This window comes from Mirounga angustirostris, unplaced genomic scaffold (assembly GCF_029215605.1).
Source record: "Mirounga angustirostris isolate CCGP_5_RB_7025 unplaced genomic scaffold, mMirAng1.0.hap1 SCAF_9, whole genome shotgun sequence".
Classification (NCBI taxonomy): Eukaryota; Metazoa; Chordata; class Mammalia; order Carnivora; family Phocidae; genus Mirounga; species Mirounga angustirostris.
In genome coordinates this window covers 41,754,438-41,771,478 of record NW_026991717.1, presented here as the reverse complement: position 1 = coordinate 41,771,478, position 17,041 = coordinate 41,754,438, and the positions used below count along the sequence as shown (strand labels likewise).

The 17,041-nt window shown below is 48.5% G+C and overlaps 1 protein-coding gene across 5 annotated transcripts in view; it reads right to left on the bottom strand.

The window, feature by feature from the left end:
• Positions 1 to 17,041, bottom strand: part of LOC123861116 (cytosolic iron-sulfur assembly component 2A) — a 157,001-nt gene that overhangs the window by 48,857 nt on the left and 91,103 nt on the right. For all 5 annotated transcript variants that reach the window (XM_064570321.1, XM_064570322.1, XM_064570324.1 and 2 more), the window contains one exon: positions 5,082 to 5,303. In XM_064570321.1, the coding sequence (XP_064426391.1) occupies positions 5,082 to 5,303 (222 nt within the window). The remainder of the gene's footprint in view (positions 1 to 5,081; positions 5,304 to 17,041) is intronic.

The following is a 17,041-nucleotide window of genomic DNA, read 5'->3' as shown; positions in this document are numbered from 1 at the left end:
GGCACAGGAGAGTCCCAGGGCCTAGCTTTTCTTCTTGCAAAACAGGAATGAGGATGGGGTGCCTGGGGGGCTCAGTTGATTAAGTGTCCAACTCTTGATTTTGGCTCACGTCATGATCTTGGGGTGGTGGGATCAAGCCCTGCATCAGGCTCTGCGCTCAGCCGGGAATCTGCCTCCCCTCTCCTTCTGCCCCTCCCCCTGCTCATGCACTCTGTCTCTCTCTCTCGAGTAAGTAAATAAATCATTAAAAAAAAAAAAAGAGTTAAAAGAAAAAAAAAACAGGAATGAGGGAAAAACCCAGCCTATTGGCCCCGGGAGGGCAGAATCTTGCTGTAGAGTTGGACAAGTGCTATGAGACCCTTGGTAAAGTCCTGGAAGTAAATACCACGCACCATATTGATACCAGGCGTGGTAGTGGTGGAAGGGCATTTGATTCCGAGTTTACTCTAAGTTTGCCGCCTGTGCAATGTGCTTCCCCAAGCATTCTCTTCCTTGAGACTCACATCCTCCTGGAGGGGTAGATGGGACTTCTGTCCTGATTTTTTTTTTTTTTTTAAAGATTTTATTTATTTATTTGAGACAGAGAGAATGAGAAAGAGAGCACATGAGAGGGGGGAGGGTCAGAGGCAGAAGCAGGCTCCCTGCCGAGCAGGGAGCCCGATGTGGGACTCGATCCAGGACTCCAGGATCATGACCTGAGCCGAAGGCAGTCGCTTAACCAACTGAGCCACCCAGGCGCCCTGTCCTGATTTTTCAAATGAGAAACCGAGGTGCCAAGGGAGCAAGTGACTTGCCCAAGGTCACACAGTCAGTCACAGAAACAGGATTTAGAGCCAGATCTTCTCAGCCCCAGCCCACCATGTGTCTTTCTCACCACACTGTCTCCCCATTATAAAGCCTGAGTTGGTGCAATGAGGAAAGTTCAAAGCCACCCCAAGTAGTGGGTGGTGCTCACACATCCCATTCAGCCACACTCGCATTCGAGCCCTCATCATACCACGCTGTTTTTACCTGTCTGTCTCTCTCCCCAGCTAGGTTATCTTTGCTTCCACAGCACCTTGTGTAACAGAGGCATTCAATAGAAGGTAGGCGGATAAAAGAACAAAGGGGAAAAAAAGCATTAAATCTATCAACGTGATATAGAATATTCTGTATCATATAGAAGTGACACCTTGGCATTGGCAAGAGACCTGTCCGGAGCCCTGTGCAAATGTTCAAATCCACAGTGCCCCCCTCTGAAACACAGAACGCCACCTGGCCCTTGTTTTCTGTCCTTCCAGCCGCTGCTGGGTCCTGTGAGCCTCTGGCCTCAGGCATATCCTACTCTTCCTACCTTAAATAGAATGCTGCCTAAGTGTAAAAGAATCTCATGATAATGGGGGTGTGTCCTGTCACCCAGAGCTGCTGATGTGAAGGCCCAGGCTGGGTGAGGACTTTGGGAGGCAGTAATCAGCCATTCTGTTTGAAGGTGTGATCTGGGCAGGAGACCAGTTAAGACATGGTCTCCTTTGGATAAAGGAATAGCCACAAAGGTCCTCAGAATCTCCCCCAGAGTCCTGGAAAGGTGGGAGGCTGATGAGCCCACTGGGGTAAATGTCCAAACCGGACACCCACGCTGGGGAAACTCACATCCATGCTCAGGCAGCTCTCCTCAAGGTTTTGTTCATTTTCCCCCTAACATAGCTTTTCCCAAGGGTTTCTCAGCCCCAGCTCCCTGTCTCCTCCCAAATGTCTCCCCTCTCGCATCCCAAACCTCTTTAGCTTAAAGATGAAAAGCAAAACCTAACAGTCTGAGCCTCTTCTGCTCTCCTCTCAGCATCCCCGGGATCAGTCCCTTTCCCGCTCAGCTGATCTTCCTTCTCGCAGGTTGCTCTGCCTGCTAGAAACGCTTTTCTGACTCTTTTGTGAACGTGTGCTGAAACGACCTGCAGAGGCAGTGATTAGGGAAGGATGTTGCTGGAGCGGCTCAGGCCGAGGAAGCCGCACTCAACTGGGGGTACTGGGAAGCACTGGCGACACCCTGGGGTGCTCTGTCAGGTCACTCTCCCAGGCTCTTGCTTTCTGTTCGCTGGGAGTCGGGGAGGCCCCAGAGCCGTCACGGGCCTGGATGGAAGGCCTGTCCAACCCTCCCAGGGCTGACACATTTTCCATAGCACGCTCCACATATGACATGAGTTAATCTACTGGGATTTTGAAAACATCCTTTATGCTCTACAGAAGTCAACTTATATGGAAAAACTGAATCCTTCCCATTCTTGCCTTCAACAGCCCTGAACCAGAGGCAGCTGCTGCTAAGAAGGTCATGGATGGGGTAACAACAGCTAAAAGGGACTCAAATCAGGGCTGGGCATGTCCTCTGAGCACCGGTCACTTTAGCAGAAAGCAGAGCATGCCCGGCACCAGACCACAGGTTGCTAAGAGGGGCAGTGGGACTGGGATAGGCCCATCCACAAAACCTGCCATTTCAACGGAACAGGCAGGCACTAATACTCATGTTTCCGCACTGGGCAAACCCATTGACCTATTAGGGCACCATGAGGACCGGGCAGCCAAAGGCTGCTGATCAGCCCAACAGGGGTCACCAAGTCCAAACACAAAAGCCCACGAAAAGCCCTTCTCTCTCAGGAGGTCCTCCCTCTCAGACCCCGGGCACATATGGTTTCAGCAGGGCCTTGGCAATCCCTAGCACTCCCTAGACAGGCACCCTGAGAACAGTGAGACAGCTTGAAAGAAAATGAGACAGAGAATATGAATACACACATCTGAGCAAGCATGGCAGCTCATGCAAGTCACCAGTGTGAGACCAGTGTGCAACTGGTGGTGTGGACGGTGACAGCTTACTAGAAGAGGGCACATAACCATTGCTGATCACGAGCCTTGCTGGGAGGAACAGGGACATCTCAAGAGCACCCCAGACCCCAACTCCTAGGGTTCTACGAGCAGGGAGAAGCAGGCGATTTCCCAAGCAATTAAAGAATAAAATTCTTTAATTTTATAAAAATAAAAATGACAAGAAAGAATCATTTTATAACTATAAAGGTCGATAAATAATGAATCCTGCTTTAAAACAAATGACCCAGGGCTGGCAAGGCTGCAGGCAAATAGGAATGTTCCTATATTGTAGGTCATGCTGGTTAACTAACACCGTCCTGTGAAAGTAAGGATATCAAGAGCCCCACAAATGTCAGCCTGGTCATCCCCCTCCTGGGGATTGATCCAAAAGGATTAATTCAAAAGAAAAGTGGGAAATTATGGGAAGAAAGTTGTTTTATGGCAATAAAATCTGTAATGGTTAAAAGCTGTGGAAATAAAAACCAAATGTCCAACAATAGGGATATACAAGTATGTGATTCAATGAAACATGAAACCCTCAGTTAAAAGAAAAAACCTTTTTGTGAAATTATGCTAACTGAGGGGGAAAAGTAGAGCAAGAAATTGTACAAGTGCAATGATTCTATACAAATAGATAAAGACTAAGAGGAACCACAGAAAACACAAATGGGTGTTTTGTTTGGGCAGTAGGATTATGAATGTAATTTCTTTTCAGTTGCTGGAAAGTTTTTTAAGGCAGTGGCCTCGCCTTCCCAGCAGAGGTGGGCTTGTCACTCTGCTGGGAACCAGTGTGCCCACTGCTGACCCTGAGCCCCACGGCATGCCACACCTCGGGCTGTCCACATGGCTGACCACACCTGCGGGACGCTCCCAGGCTTGCTGAGTCAGGCAGTGTCTACGCCAACTAGTGCAACTGACTGAGAGGTCCATGGGAGAGAAGTGGAAGACGCTGGAGTGAGAAAGGAATAGCAGGGGTGAGCCTATGCATTTAAACAGTGAGATGGATAATTTAAGCATCAAATGCAAGAGTATGCAAATGCCCATCTGCTACATAAATCTATATCCTGGTAAGACAAGGGCTTAGCTCTCAAATTAGACTTATTTCAAATGTCAGGTGGTCCACCCAACCTGTAGGCAGGCTAAGGATGGCTGCCGCATGTACAGATGAGAGCTGAAGCTCAAAGGAGGGAGGTGATTTGCCCAAGGTCACAAAGTCAGGGATTATCAAACAAATGCCACCACCCCTCTGTTAACCAGCAGATGCATGCCTCTGAGGCTCAGAACATTCCCAACAGCGGTCTTGCTGCTTGACTGGTCACAGCCATTGTGACTTGTGCCACAGTCCAACTCAAACTCTGTTGTCTGCCAGGGCCCCATCTCCCCATTCCATGGACACACGTCCAGGAGGGACACCAGGTGGCCAACCCCTGGAGTCTTGGTATCACCAGACTGTGACATCTTCCCCGGCTAGGCCAGCAGAAGGCCACCTCATGCTCATAGCTGTCCACACAAGCAGTGTGGACTCAAGTTCTTGTCTGTAAAATGGGGATAATAAGAACCTCTGTGTGAGAAGATTGTTAGGAAGATTAAGTAAGGTAAGAGAAGTGCTCAGTACAGTGAATACAAAGGAACCCCTCCATGTTAGTAGGACACTTTCCTCAAGAGTCTCTGTGAGGACTGAACAAGATGGCAAACATGAAGCACCTGACAAATGGTTGGCTTTCGGTAGGGCTCTCTCAATTATAGCTATTATTATGATAATGAAGGCATCAAAGAGCACAAATGTGGGGATTTTTTTTCCCCCCAGGAAAGCGCTGGAGAAGGGCTTTGCAGAGCCTGGAAGATGTTTGCTTCTCTCCTCCTCATAGAGAAGACCACTCCCGGGCAGCCTCTCCTTCCCTCCCACTGCCTTCTTACACCCCGCCCCCCACCGTCCTCCCACGTGCTCTCCAGCCAGGAAACGACCCCAGCACCAGCCATTGCTTCCCTTTTATCCCCAGGGTCCAATGAAAGCCAGACCTAGACCCTAGCCCTCTGTCCCTGCTACTCAGCAAACCCACCTACCTTTGACCCAGGTTGCGGTGGGGGTTGGGGGGGGTCGGTAACCAAGGGAAATCACCCACCGCTGACTTCATCGCCTCTGGGCTGAGCTTAGGTCTGCTTGCTGCTGCCCTTTGGGGCCTGTGGTCGCACCATCCACCACCCCACCTGCCCCCGCTGCCCGCCAGGGGTCCCGAGCACCCACTCACAGCTCAAGGATGAGCACCACGTCGGTGCGGTTCTCAAAGACGTCGTGCAGCGTGATGACGTTGGGGTGCAGCACCTGCCGCAGGATGCTCACCTCCCGCTCAATCTCCTCCCGGCACACGCCCCGCCGGCTGGCCCGGCTCTGCCGCTTTTTGATGAACTTGGCCGCGTACTCCAGCCCTGTGCTTTTCTCTCGGCACTTCTTCACAATGGCAAACTGGCCGCTGTGGGGACACAGATCGGCACAATCGGGGTGTTACTGTGTCCATCTAGGAAGTGACCCAGTTGTCAGCCCCCAGGCCACACTAAATCAGAGTCATTCTACGAGGGTAGGACAAGTCATGCCACCAGCCAGCATCCCCACCTGCCTGTTAACCCGTGGCTGAGATGGGGCAGGTCCTGGGCTTCCCTTTTGTTTATATGAATCCTTTGCCTTTACTAGGAATGAATGTTAGTATTGTCATTCCCAGTGTACCGATGTGACCACTGAGGCTCTGAAAGGTTATTGATTTGATGATGATGACACAGCCTCATTGTTCCTAAGTCTCAGTTAGAACCCGAGTCCAGTATCCACTAGGTAAAATCACAGGGTCCAGAGACTTATACTATGTAATGTAAAGATTAGAAAGGGAAAACATAAAGATCAGATCGGCATGGTCAAAATACTAACGGTAACAGTTATTCATTTGGGTCTGCCTTATCTGGATACAAGTACAAATTCATCCATTTAATTGTTATTTCTCTATATTCCCTATATTCTTATGTTTGTACCTTTGCTCCCAACCTCCTCCCAACAAATAAAATCTCAATGAGCTGACCAAAGCAGGTCCTCAGTAAGGGAACAGAGCAAAGATGAGGGCGATGCACTTAAAGTAACGACAAGGCCAGAGGACATGCTGGCTGGGTTGGTGGGGTACAGGTGGAGGCAGGGGTGGGTGGAGGCAGTCTAACACTGTTAATAACCATAAGTGGGAGTTCGTCATGGTGAGAGGGCTAATGGGACCACAGGGTTGTAAAGTGTTAGAAAACTGATGCACAGGAGAGGTCAAGTGACAAGTGTGAGGTCAACACAGAGTTAATGGCCAAGCCCGGTGCTCAGCCCACTGTCCACAAAGCCACTAAGTAGTTATAGAAGTCAAGACTGTGCTTCGTGCCCTTCAGGTTTGAGCCTAGAAATGCTTCACTCTGGGGACCAATACGGCAACCATGAAATGGCATCCATGCCAATGGCAGGTGGCCCTGAGCCAGCTTCTCTGAGTACTCCAAGGACAGCCCACTCCACAGGGAAGGGCAGCAGCCTCCTGTTCACATCTCAGTTCAGGTGGGCAGGGTGGCTGGGCAGCTCAAAATCCCTGGAGATGGGCCAGTGGTCCCCCTTCTGGGTCCTCCCACCCCTCTTCCATCATTTTCCCCAAGTGCCCCATGTTCTCGAACCCACAAGAGCCACTGCTTAAGACAGAACTCAGAAAGTTTTCAGGCTCAGCTTAATGGCTTAATAAGGGAGCACCGTACTCCACACACAGGATGTACTCTCTTAGTGGCTCTGGGGTAAGAGTTACACACAATGAAATTCTCCAGATATTTGCCTCAACCTCAGAAAATAGCATCACATCTGAACCACTCCATTCCTAGAATAATCCTCAGTGAGACAGCCTTCAAAATAAACCTAAGTGGAAAAAAAAAAAAAAGTCAAGTAGAGCAAGCAAGGAATAGATATGCCAACACTTAAATAGCATTCTATGGCAACCACCTTAGGACGTCACCAGACACATATTCCCGTATCTCTCCATCCCCTCATCCTCCATTCACTCCGTGCTGCCTGAGTGTCTGCCCTGTGTGGGGCCCTGGACGGGGGCATAATGGGCAGGGACCAAAGGCACAGACAACAGGTAGAGGGGAAGCTCTGGGGAAAGAGAAGATCTTGGGGGCTGGTCTAGGCTGGACAGGGATGGCTTTATGGAACAAAATTTATATTACATTGTCTACTAATTCTAAAGTTTCAGCTATTTACGACCTGATATCGGCTCCCAGCTGTCTACACACGAGGGGCTGACGCAGGTGGAGTGAAGCCAGGCCTCTCAAAGCCAAAGTGAACACAGTTAGTGAGATCTCTAACACAGCTGGTCCCTTGGAGCTACTTTGGGCCTCAGGGACATTGGGTCCCTTAATGGGAGACAACAAACACCTGACAAAGCTTCTAGTCCCAGGCAACTGTGATTCTCAATGTCAGGACGGTCATGCTTTTCTTTTCTCTGACATCTCAGGGGCCTGGCATCAGCGGCCCTAAGGGCAGACAGGGCTCATTCTTTCTAGCTGACTGAGGGGTGAAACCAAAGCTTAAGGATTTTAAGCATTTTGTTTAAGCTTACAAAACACAGACGTGCAGGCGCAGAGTTTTTGTAAAGCAGAGAGAAATATTTCAAGTCACCTTGAGATAGCCCCCCCCCCACTTTGACTTATGAGGGAAACAGAGGCATTTTTCTGTATCACATGACTTAAAAATTCCTCAAAGTCTCAAAAAAGCAAATGAGTGTTTGCTTTTCCTGGTTGAGTTTTCTCCTTGTGAGAGCAACTATGGCAATGAGAGGTGACTGGGGGGTCAGTCCTAATATACAGGCCATTTCCTCCCACTAAAAGCAGGTATTTTGAGAGTGGGTGAATAACAGAGCCAAATACCAAGCAACACCACTCATCTCCCCTCTCTTCCTGGGGGAGGGATCCTCCGGTCAACCTGCCCTGGGGAGTCCAAGGGGAGCCCACGGAGAGCCTGGGCCATTGATGAGTTTGCCCTTCTTGTTGGGCCATTACTGGGAAGAGGGTAGAATATGCTCCATGAGGGCCAGCCCCTAGGCTGCGAGGCTTTGGGCAGCAAAAGCAGCCTTCCAGGGCAAACAGGCTTGGACTCAGAAAACTTACGCTGTCACCTGGGGCAAGTGGCTACCTTCTCTGAGCATCGGTTTCCTCATCTGTAAAATGGGAATCATGACTCCCTACTAGGGAATCATGGTGACTGGAAATATCTGCAATGCTGGCCCACAGTCAGCTCTAAGGAATGATAGCTATTCCAACTGTTACTAGTTTATTGCTCCTAGGAAAGCCAAGCTAGAGACACCACAGAAGCCACTGATTTACATGGTGTGTACTATGTGGCCAGGGAATCAGTGTCATTTTAAAAGTCCTTATGATTCTAGTGCACAGCCATATCTTTGTCCTAAGCAGTTAACCAACTCTTTTAACCCTTCAAGCAATGGTTCTCAACTGGCTGTACACCGGAATCACCCAGGGGATTTCAAACCTGGCTGCCTGGGTCTATCCCCAAAGATTCCCATCTCCTGGGTCTGGGTGGGCTGCCGTCCGGGAACTGAGCTATTAAAAAACCTCCCAGGTGACTGGTGTGCACCGGAGGCAACAGTCTTCTGATTCTCTGCATTTTACAGAGAAGAAATTGTACTGCTGTCACTCATTTCATGCCTTGTCTTTTCCAGTATTCATATATTACCCTCTCCCTTAGATCTTTGATCTGACATTCGAGGGAAGGAGGATGGGGAGTACGAGAAGGAGGAGGGGGAGTGTTGTCTCTCCCACCCGGACAGTTTCTGCTTGACGGGTCTGGCATTGAACTGTTCCAAATCAAGACAGAAGATGACCCTAGACTTTGGGGGTACCAGGAGTGGAAGTTTACATTCGGGCACATCCTGGTCACTGTATCCACAGCAAATGCAAAAATCAGAGCTGAGATAGAAAAAAAAAAAAATCAGAGCTGAGGCGACTCTCTATTATGCCCTGTTGACCCATGGTTGGGCCCCCATCTGCCCATTAAGATGCTCCAAAGCCAGGGGTTCAGGCACGCAGTGCAGAAGTTGCCCAGCTAGGCTATGGGGGCAAGGGGTAGGCAGTGAGGGCCTCTCTAGGTTAGGACAGAGCCACCCAGGGTGCCATCTAGAGAAGGAACCCAATCTCTAATGAAGGTCATTGCCAGTACTAAATCAGAAATTATGGGAATGCTGAAACATTAACACACATGTGCAAAGCATGCACGTTGCAATCCTCCTGCCCCACCCCCTCCCACATTGCAAAGAGTCAATCCCCAACCCATGGTGTCACGCAGCAAAGGGCTGGCAGTCAGGCTGATCAATTCCTGGTCCTGCCATCAGAGCCTCATGGGATGGGTCTCCCCTCAGAAAGCTTCTGTCAGAAAGCTCCAAAGATGGGCGCCTGGGTGGCTCAGTTGGTTAAGCGACTGCCTTCGGCTCAGGTCATGATCCTGGAGTCCCTGGATTGAGTCCCGCATCGGGCTCCCTGCTCGGCGGGGAGCCTGCTTCTCCCTCTGACCCTCCCCCCTCTCATGTGCTCTCTGTCTCTCTCATTCTCTCTGTCTCAAATAAATAAATAAAATCTTTAAAAAAAAAAAAAAAAAGAAAGCTCCAAAGAGCCCATGACAAACTGCATAGAAGTACAAGGCTTTCCCTTCATTCTCCCTGCGGGTTCCAGTCAGAGCCCTACCCTGCCCTGGGGCAGCCTGTTCAACTCCCTGGGCTTCAATTTCCTTCCTTGTCAAGCGGGGGTCCCCACGTCACAGGGGAAATCCTAACGATGCCTGAGAAAGGCCTTTACCAGATATCTAGCACTGTAGAAGGGCAGGAGGCATGGGGCGGTGTGTGTGTGTGTGTGTGTGTGTGTGTATCTCTGTGCCTCGGGCTGGCTTGCAGAAGTCACAGAGCATGGTTTAGTGACGGACAGGCAATCCACCAGACACAAACTAGTCTCCGTATTTCTGCCAGCACATTCTCCCACAATTAAGTCAGGAACACACCCCTCTTCCCAGGCAGAGGGCTCAGCCCCTCACTCATTCAGCACCCCAGGAAGATGGAGCAACCTGCCTAGAGAGTGAGACAGATGGGCCTCGTTCAGCAATTCAGCAGGGCCCAGGGTGGCACCCCATGAGGGTGCCCTATTGTCTGCCCAGGAGTCAGATGAAAAGACATAAACCTAGAACAGTTTCTCAGTGCCAAAAACAGTGTTACCTCTCCAACACCAGCTCCTCAACTTCATGGAAGAGCCTGGCTCGATCACCCCCAAATTCTTCACTGCCAAAGAAGAATAACCTGAACATGACCCAGATCTCATACCATTTAGATTTTGTGTAACAATGTGGATACTACATTTATATGCAGCTTTTCTCTTTATAAGCTAATTTTATATTTATTCTCTCTTTTAATATTTGCAGGTATTCTTCATAGTTCCATTTCACAGAAAATAAAACAGAGGCAAAGGGAAGTGACTTGATGGTTTGGCCAGGGAGCCAGCCCCGACACTGGGGCTTGGACATGAAACCACATCTCCTGACTCTAGTTTCAGTAGTGTACCAAGCAGTGGGGAGAGGGGCCCACCCCAGAAGAGAGGAGTATTTGATCACTGATATTATTTAGAATTGCACATGGACAGTGAACATAAAAAGCAGACTTATTTTTATTTGATTTTATTGTTGGTGTTCATTTTCAAAACAAAATGCACCCATCAGGACCTGCATCGAGGAGACCAAATCCTCTGCCCACCCACCCCTACCTTCCATGGTAAGCCCCAGCCAACCAGACTTGCTCTGGCACCACCAGAGGCGGGCTGCTAAGGTGTTTTGTAAGGTCTAGGAATAGAGCGGACCTAACTCACTTCCTTTCTCAGTCAACTTTAAAGCGTCCATGAGTTTAGTAACCTAACCCAAAGTCACCAGTTTATTAAGGTAGAGAGGAGGCAGGGCTGCATAGAATGCAAACCCAGGGACGAGATGCCATGTGAGCGGAGTGGTGGCAAATGGGAAGCGTTCCAAGGCACAGGGATGTGGAGACCAGGTTCCTCCTCCCGGTTCCCCCGAGCGGTCAGAATCGTTCCTCTCCCCACACTGTAGAACAATAAGCCATGATTCCTCTGGAATTACCCTGCAAGTTTTCAGGGCCATGGAGCAGGGATAATGCTTAGATGCTTCCCAGTCAAGGCCACTCCAAGTGCAGCCCAGCAGGTGAGGGAATGGGCCCTCCAGCTAACATGTTTCAAAGGCATGGGCCATGGGGCGTCTGGGTGGTTCAGTCAGTTAAGCAACCGACTCTTGATTTTGGCTCAGGTCATGATCTCAGGTCATGAGATTGAGCCCACATCAGGCTCTGCGCTCAGCACGGAGGCTGCTTGTGGAGTCTGTTTGAGGTTCTCCTCTCTCCCTCTGCCCCTACCCCAGCACATGCTCTGTCTCTCTCTCACTCTCTCTCAAAATAAATAAATAAAATCTTTTTTTTAAAAAAAAAAAAAGGCAGTTCAAATCTGTAGTCTGTAGAAACCAGATCAGCCCGATCCCAGAGGACTCACACCCCGATCCCATGGCAACAGCCTGTCGGGATGGTGTCATGGAGCCCCTCCTCACCCGTCTGCCTGGCCACCTTTGACTGTAGGGCCTCTGTGGCTGCCCTCCCTCTTATTTCCCTCCTATTACCAATACATCCAACCCCTAGTCAGGCTACTTCTAATTCCCATGAATAAGATCCTTCTCCTCACTGCCTTAGCACTCAACCTGTTCTTATCCCCTCTGCCCTAGCCCAGGATTTAAGAGTCCAAAGACCCAGGTTCTACTTTCAGTTCTACCTTCAGTAAATCACATCCTTTGTGTGTTAAGATAGACATAAGAATGTCCCAGTCTCACCAGACTGTAATGAGAATGAAATGAGACCCGTGTATAAAAGCACTATGTGAAGTGTGACTTCTCCATGGATATAAAGTCTTTTTTCTTTCCATCTACTGGATCACCACATCCAGATCCTGGTCCCCGGGTTCCAATCCCAGCCTGTCCTTGAACCCGACTCAGCCCCAACAAACTGCATCCTCAGATCCCAGCTTACAAATAGATAGAGCTGGGGGGCACCATGGCAGATGAAAAGCAGGGTTCCCAGGTGATGCCAGGATCCAGGAAGACAGAAGACACTTGGGACACAGTTACTCAAGGACAGGGCAAGAAACCAGATAGCCGGGAAGCCAAAATAGGGCGAAGAAATATAAAGTTACCAGAAATCAGAGCAGGAAGCAGGTCAGAATTCCAGGCCAGAGATAAGGGTAAGGAGCAAAAATTTACCAAAAACCAAGCAGGCAGCACATCAAGAAGTAGGCAGGCAAGCACGAGTGCGAGGCGTACAGGAGCAGCATCCAAACCAGCCCGAGGCAAGCGGAGACTCCGAAGCAGACAGAAACATCAGCACCAGACCTGCAAACACAGAGTGCCCAGAGCCCTTCAAACGGCCCTTTCTCCCAGCTAGTGAGCCAAGCCTGCTGGCTGATGAACCTGCTTCTCCTCCCTGACCATGTTGCCAACACCTCTGTAGTCTTCTGACATCGGTGCTTAAATTTGCTTGAGGTGTGGAACCCTCTCTCCAATACATCTTGCACAGAAGCCCAACAGGTAAAAAAGATAAAAAAAACTGTGCTTCCTTGGGGGGAGGGGCACTGGGAACCCACCGACTCAGAGCCCACCCCCTAATGCCTAACAGGCTTCGTAGAACCCCGAGAGCTCCAGGAAACACAATCTGAGAAGTACACGGTACAATGTGGCAACATGCCCTTTGCTGATCCCCAAACAGTTCCAAACTATAAATGGAAAAAAAAAAAAGAGAGAGAGAGAGTGAGAGAGATAAGCAGAAAACATTCTCAAAATTATTATCTAGTCTTTCAAGAAGTCACTCCAACCAAGCCAAGGTCAGGGTCAACAGTAAGGCATACACAGAGGATAAGAATCAGGGACCACAAGTGTCCAGGAAGCTGAAGCCTGACCCACCGGCGGCCCCGTCCAGAGTCACAGGGTCTGCTCATGCTGGCCTAGGGTAGCTGCGCTCACCGGTTAGCTCACTGGATTCCCTGCAGACTAACTTCCTTCCTCTGGCCTTTTTTTTTTCCTGTCCGAAGAAAACCTCCTAAAGCACAAAAAGGAAGGAATTGTTGAGCACAGCCAAGTCAGGCTGAGGTATGATTACTTTTCCGAATCTATTTTTAAGTATAAGCACCTTTTGATGTTGTTGTCAAATGAACCTGAGCCCACAAGTCCAAGACCTGAAATAAGGGAGGCCTGATTTAAGGGGGACTTGGCTATACAGAGAACGGTTTTGACTGAAAATACAGCTCAGTGTCCTCTGGCATATCCCTTAGTGTAAAGTCTAGGTTCTGGACGCTGACATGAAGTAGGTTCCGTAATACAGTGTTGGGCTTGGAGCCTTCCACCCACTCACCTGCCTAGCTCCCCGCCCCCTTATACCACCCCCACCATCCACCTGAGTGCCCATTCCCCTATCCATCCATTCTCTCATTCATCCCTCCATTCCTCATTTATTGGTCAGTGTCCTAAGTGCTCTAAGCATGACACACCCCACAACTTGCAAGGCTTACTGGGGAGATGAAACACACACTAATGGAAAAAGAATCATGGCATGGGTGTGTACGAGATATCTGCCTCAGGGTCAAGTGAGTGGACAAACAGAAACTGCAGAGAAGGACAAGTACCAGCTGACAGGGGGTCAGCGGAAGCCTTATGGAGCTAGCGGGATTTGAACCAGGCCTGGCAGAAAAAACTGGATCCAGACAGGCAAAGGGAAGACCGCTCACCAAAGTTGGAGAAGCAGAGAGCGAGACACGAATGCTCTATTCTGTGGAGGCCCCAAGTCACCACCTCTCTCCCTCACTTCCTTGCTGGCAAGTGGCAAAGTGGCCACTTTGTCAAGGAAATACATCAGAAAGCTACATTTGTCCTTTCCTCTCCTCTTTGTGGGATCGGAGGGAAGAGGAAAGCAAGTGGTCAGCCAACAACGATGTTCACTTGGCCTGGGCCCCCTTCTCACCACCTGGTTCCTGATAATCAGATGTACGTTTGATTAGCGAAAGAACTTCAACAGAACAGGTCAGCTAGCTTGATCCTAGAAACGTCAGCCAATTGGCCTTTGAAGCCTGGCAAAGCCCAAGAGGCTGGACCATAACGGATGAGACCTTAAGCATGAGCTCACAGTGCAGAGCAAGAACGGGACTGCAAAGGAAGACAGAAAAATCCAAGATGGTTGAGGTTCTGCTATTCCTGTGGGGGTCCAGGGCCATCCTCAGGAAACGGTGAAATGAGCAGTTTATCTTCTACAATCCCTCCCTCCCGACTTGCCAGTCTCCTCCCCTCTGGTGCAGAGTTCTGTGCCCAGCCTGTCTCCTGTGAACCTTCACCTCCCCGTGGCCCACATCACTCTGGGATCCTTTCCATAATTCACAGAAAGTGATAAAGGATTCCCAAGGGTTACCTGATCTCCTTCCAAAGCAACACATTCATATTTTAACAGCATCCTTGACCAAGAAGGGCTTCGAGGTGGCAAGTTTAGGCCCACAGTGGACAAGTGGAGAAATTCCTCGGAGATAAAAAGGTCTTTACACTTTCCTAAAATACACACCAAACAAGTGGCTCTGCAAAGAACTGACTATGTGTGTCTGTGTATGTGAATGTGGGTGTGTGAACCAATCATGACCAGTTATTTCTTGTTGGTTCTCTTCTGTACCACTGGATCTTTTTTTTTTTTTTAAGATTTTATTTACTTATTTATTTGAGAGAGAGATAAAGAACGAGCAGGGAGGAGGGGCAGAGGGAGAGGGAGAAGCAGACTCCCCATTGAGCAGGGAGCCCGATGCAGGGCTCGATCCCAGGACCCTGGGTTCATGACCTGAGCTGAAGGCAGACACTTAACTGACTGAACCACCCAGGTGTCCCTGTCCCCCTGGATCTTAACGTCCTAGGAATTCTTGTTGCAACTTCTTCAATGATATGTTCAGTTCCTTGCCATCCTCTGTTTCTCAGAATTTCAGTGAATTTTTTATCCCAAAGTTTGCTTCCTTGCCATTACTTGACAATGTCTCAGATCACCTCTCCCAAACACTCAGGGCTATGAATGTGGGCAGAGCACAAGGTTAAGAGTCCTGGGTATGTCACCAACTACCAAGTTCTCTTCTCTCTTGGGACCTCAGTTTTCTCACCTGAAAAATGAAGGGTTGGACCAGATGTCTCGTTCAGGTCCCTACCTCCATCCCAGCTCGCCCTCTTAGGATTCTCTGACGCAGGCCAGTATGTCACATGGATCTATCAGCTTGAGACAGAGGGGGTGACTTCTGCGTTTCCCTCTGCATAGGGCCCAGCCATGCGTTGAGGCTACTGAGACTTATCAGTCACATGTTAACCAAGTAAATGTCCAAAGAGGGGTATTAGGGCTTCAGGTAAGGAAAGCAGATCTCAGGCACTCTCAGCAAGATGCCCCTATACGATCTTTATATATTAACATCAAAATGCTGAACACAACAAAGGCCAAAGGCATTTCTATAGCAAATGACCTGGGCATGCACCTTAGCCCTTCACCACTAACCAGCCTCTAAGAGCCTGGAGAGTAAGAACTCTCACAGACCCCACTCAGCACCGAGCACGCAGCTGGGAGGCAGCCAGTGCCTACAGAAAGGAAAATGCTTTTTCTTCTTTTTTTAAAATTCTCTACTTAAATTCAATTTAGTTAATATATACTGTATTATTAGTTTCCGGGGTGGAATTTAGTGATTCATCAGTTGCATATAACACCCAGTGCTCAATACATCAAGTGCCCTCTTTAATGCCCATCACCCAGTTACCCCATCCCCACCCCACCTCCCCTCCAGCAACCCATTTGGTTTCCTAGAGTTAAGAATCTCTTATGGTTTGCCTCCCTCTCCGTCTTTATCTAATTTTATTTTTCCTTCCCTTCCCCTATGTTCATGTTTTGTTCTTGAATTCCACACAGGAGTGAAATCATATGGTATACTTATTTCACTTAGCATAATACCCTCTAATTCCATCCCCGTTACTACAAATGGCAAGGTATCATTATTTTTGATGGCTGAGTAGTATTCCATTGTAGATATATACCACATCTTCTTTATCCATTCATCTGTCCCTGGACATCTGGGCTCTTTCCGTAGTTTGGCTATTGTGGACATTGCTGCTATAAACATTGGGGTGCACGTGCCCCTTCGAATCACTACGCTTGCATCCTGTGGATAAACACCTAGTAGTGCAATTGCTGGGTCGTAGGGTAGCTCTATTTTTAACTTTTTGAGGAACCTCCATACTGTTTTCCAGAGTGGCTGCACCAGCTTGCACTCCCATCACCAGTGTAAGAGGGTTCCCTTTTCTCCGCATCCAAATGGCTAACAGACCCATGAAAAAAAGCTCAACATCACTTGGCATCAGGGAAACACAAACCAAATCCACAAAGAGATACCACCTCACACAAGGGCTAAAATTAACAACTCAGGAAACAACAGATGTTGGCGAGGATGCAGAGATTGGAGAAAGGAAGATTTAAACTGAGGCAGCAGGAAGTGTGGCGAAGTTTATCCCCCACAGCCAGCCCTCAATGTAGCAGGAGTCCTTACTGGCAGATTCGCTTAAAAAAGAACATGTTCCTGGTACTTTCTTTTGATTACAAAAGCAGCATGTTCATTATCTAAGAGAAAAGAAAGAAAACACAGAAAAGCACAAAAAGGAGACTAAAAACTGTCCTTAATCATGCCTTCCTGAGATAACCATTGTTATCATTTGGTGTCTGCTCTCTGGATTTTTTCAGCGCATCATATAGTCTTTTCTATTTGTTTCTTAAAATTTTTTTAATGTAACTGGAATGACACCATAAGTACTATTTTGGAACCTGCTTTTTTACATGCTTTACTTAACAATATATCCACTTCACATTTTTCTACATAATTAAAAATTCTTTTACTACCTGATTTTAAATGGCTACATAATATCCCATCATACAGATAAACCATGGTTTTAAAAGCAAATTCTTAATTTTGGACATTTATAATTACCTCCAAGTTTTAATGTAATTAATAACACTGTTTTAAATACCCTTACATATAAATCTTTGTATACATCCCTGCTTTTCTT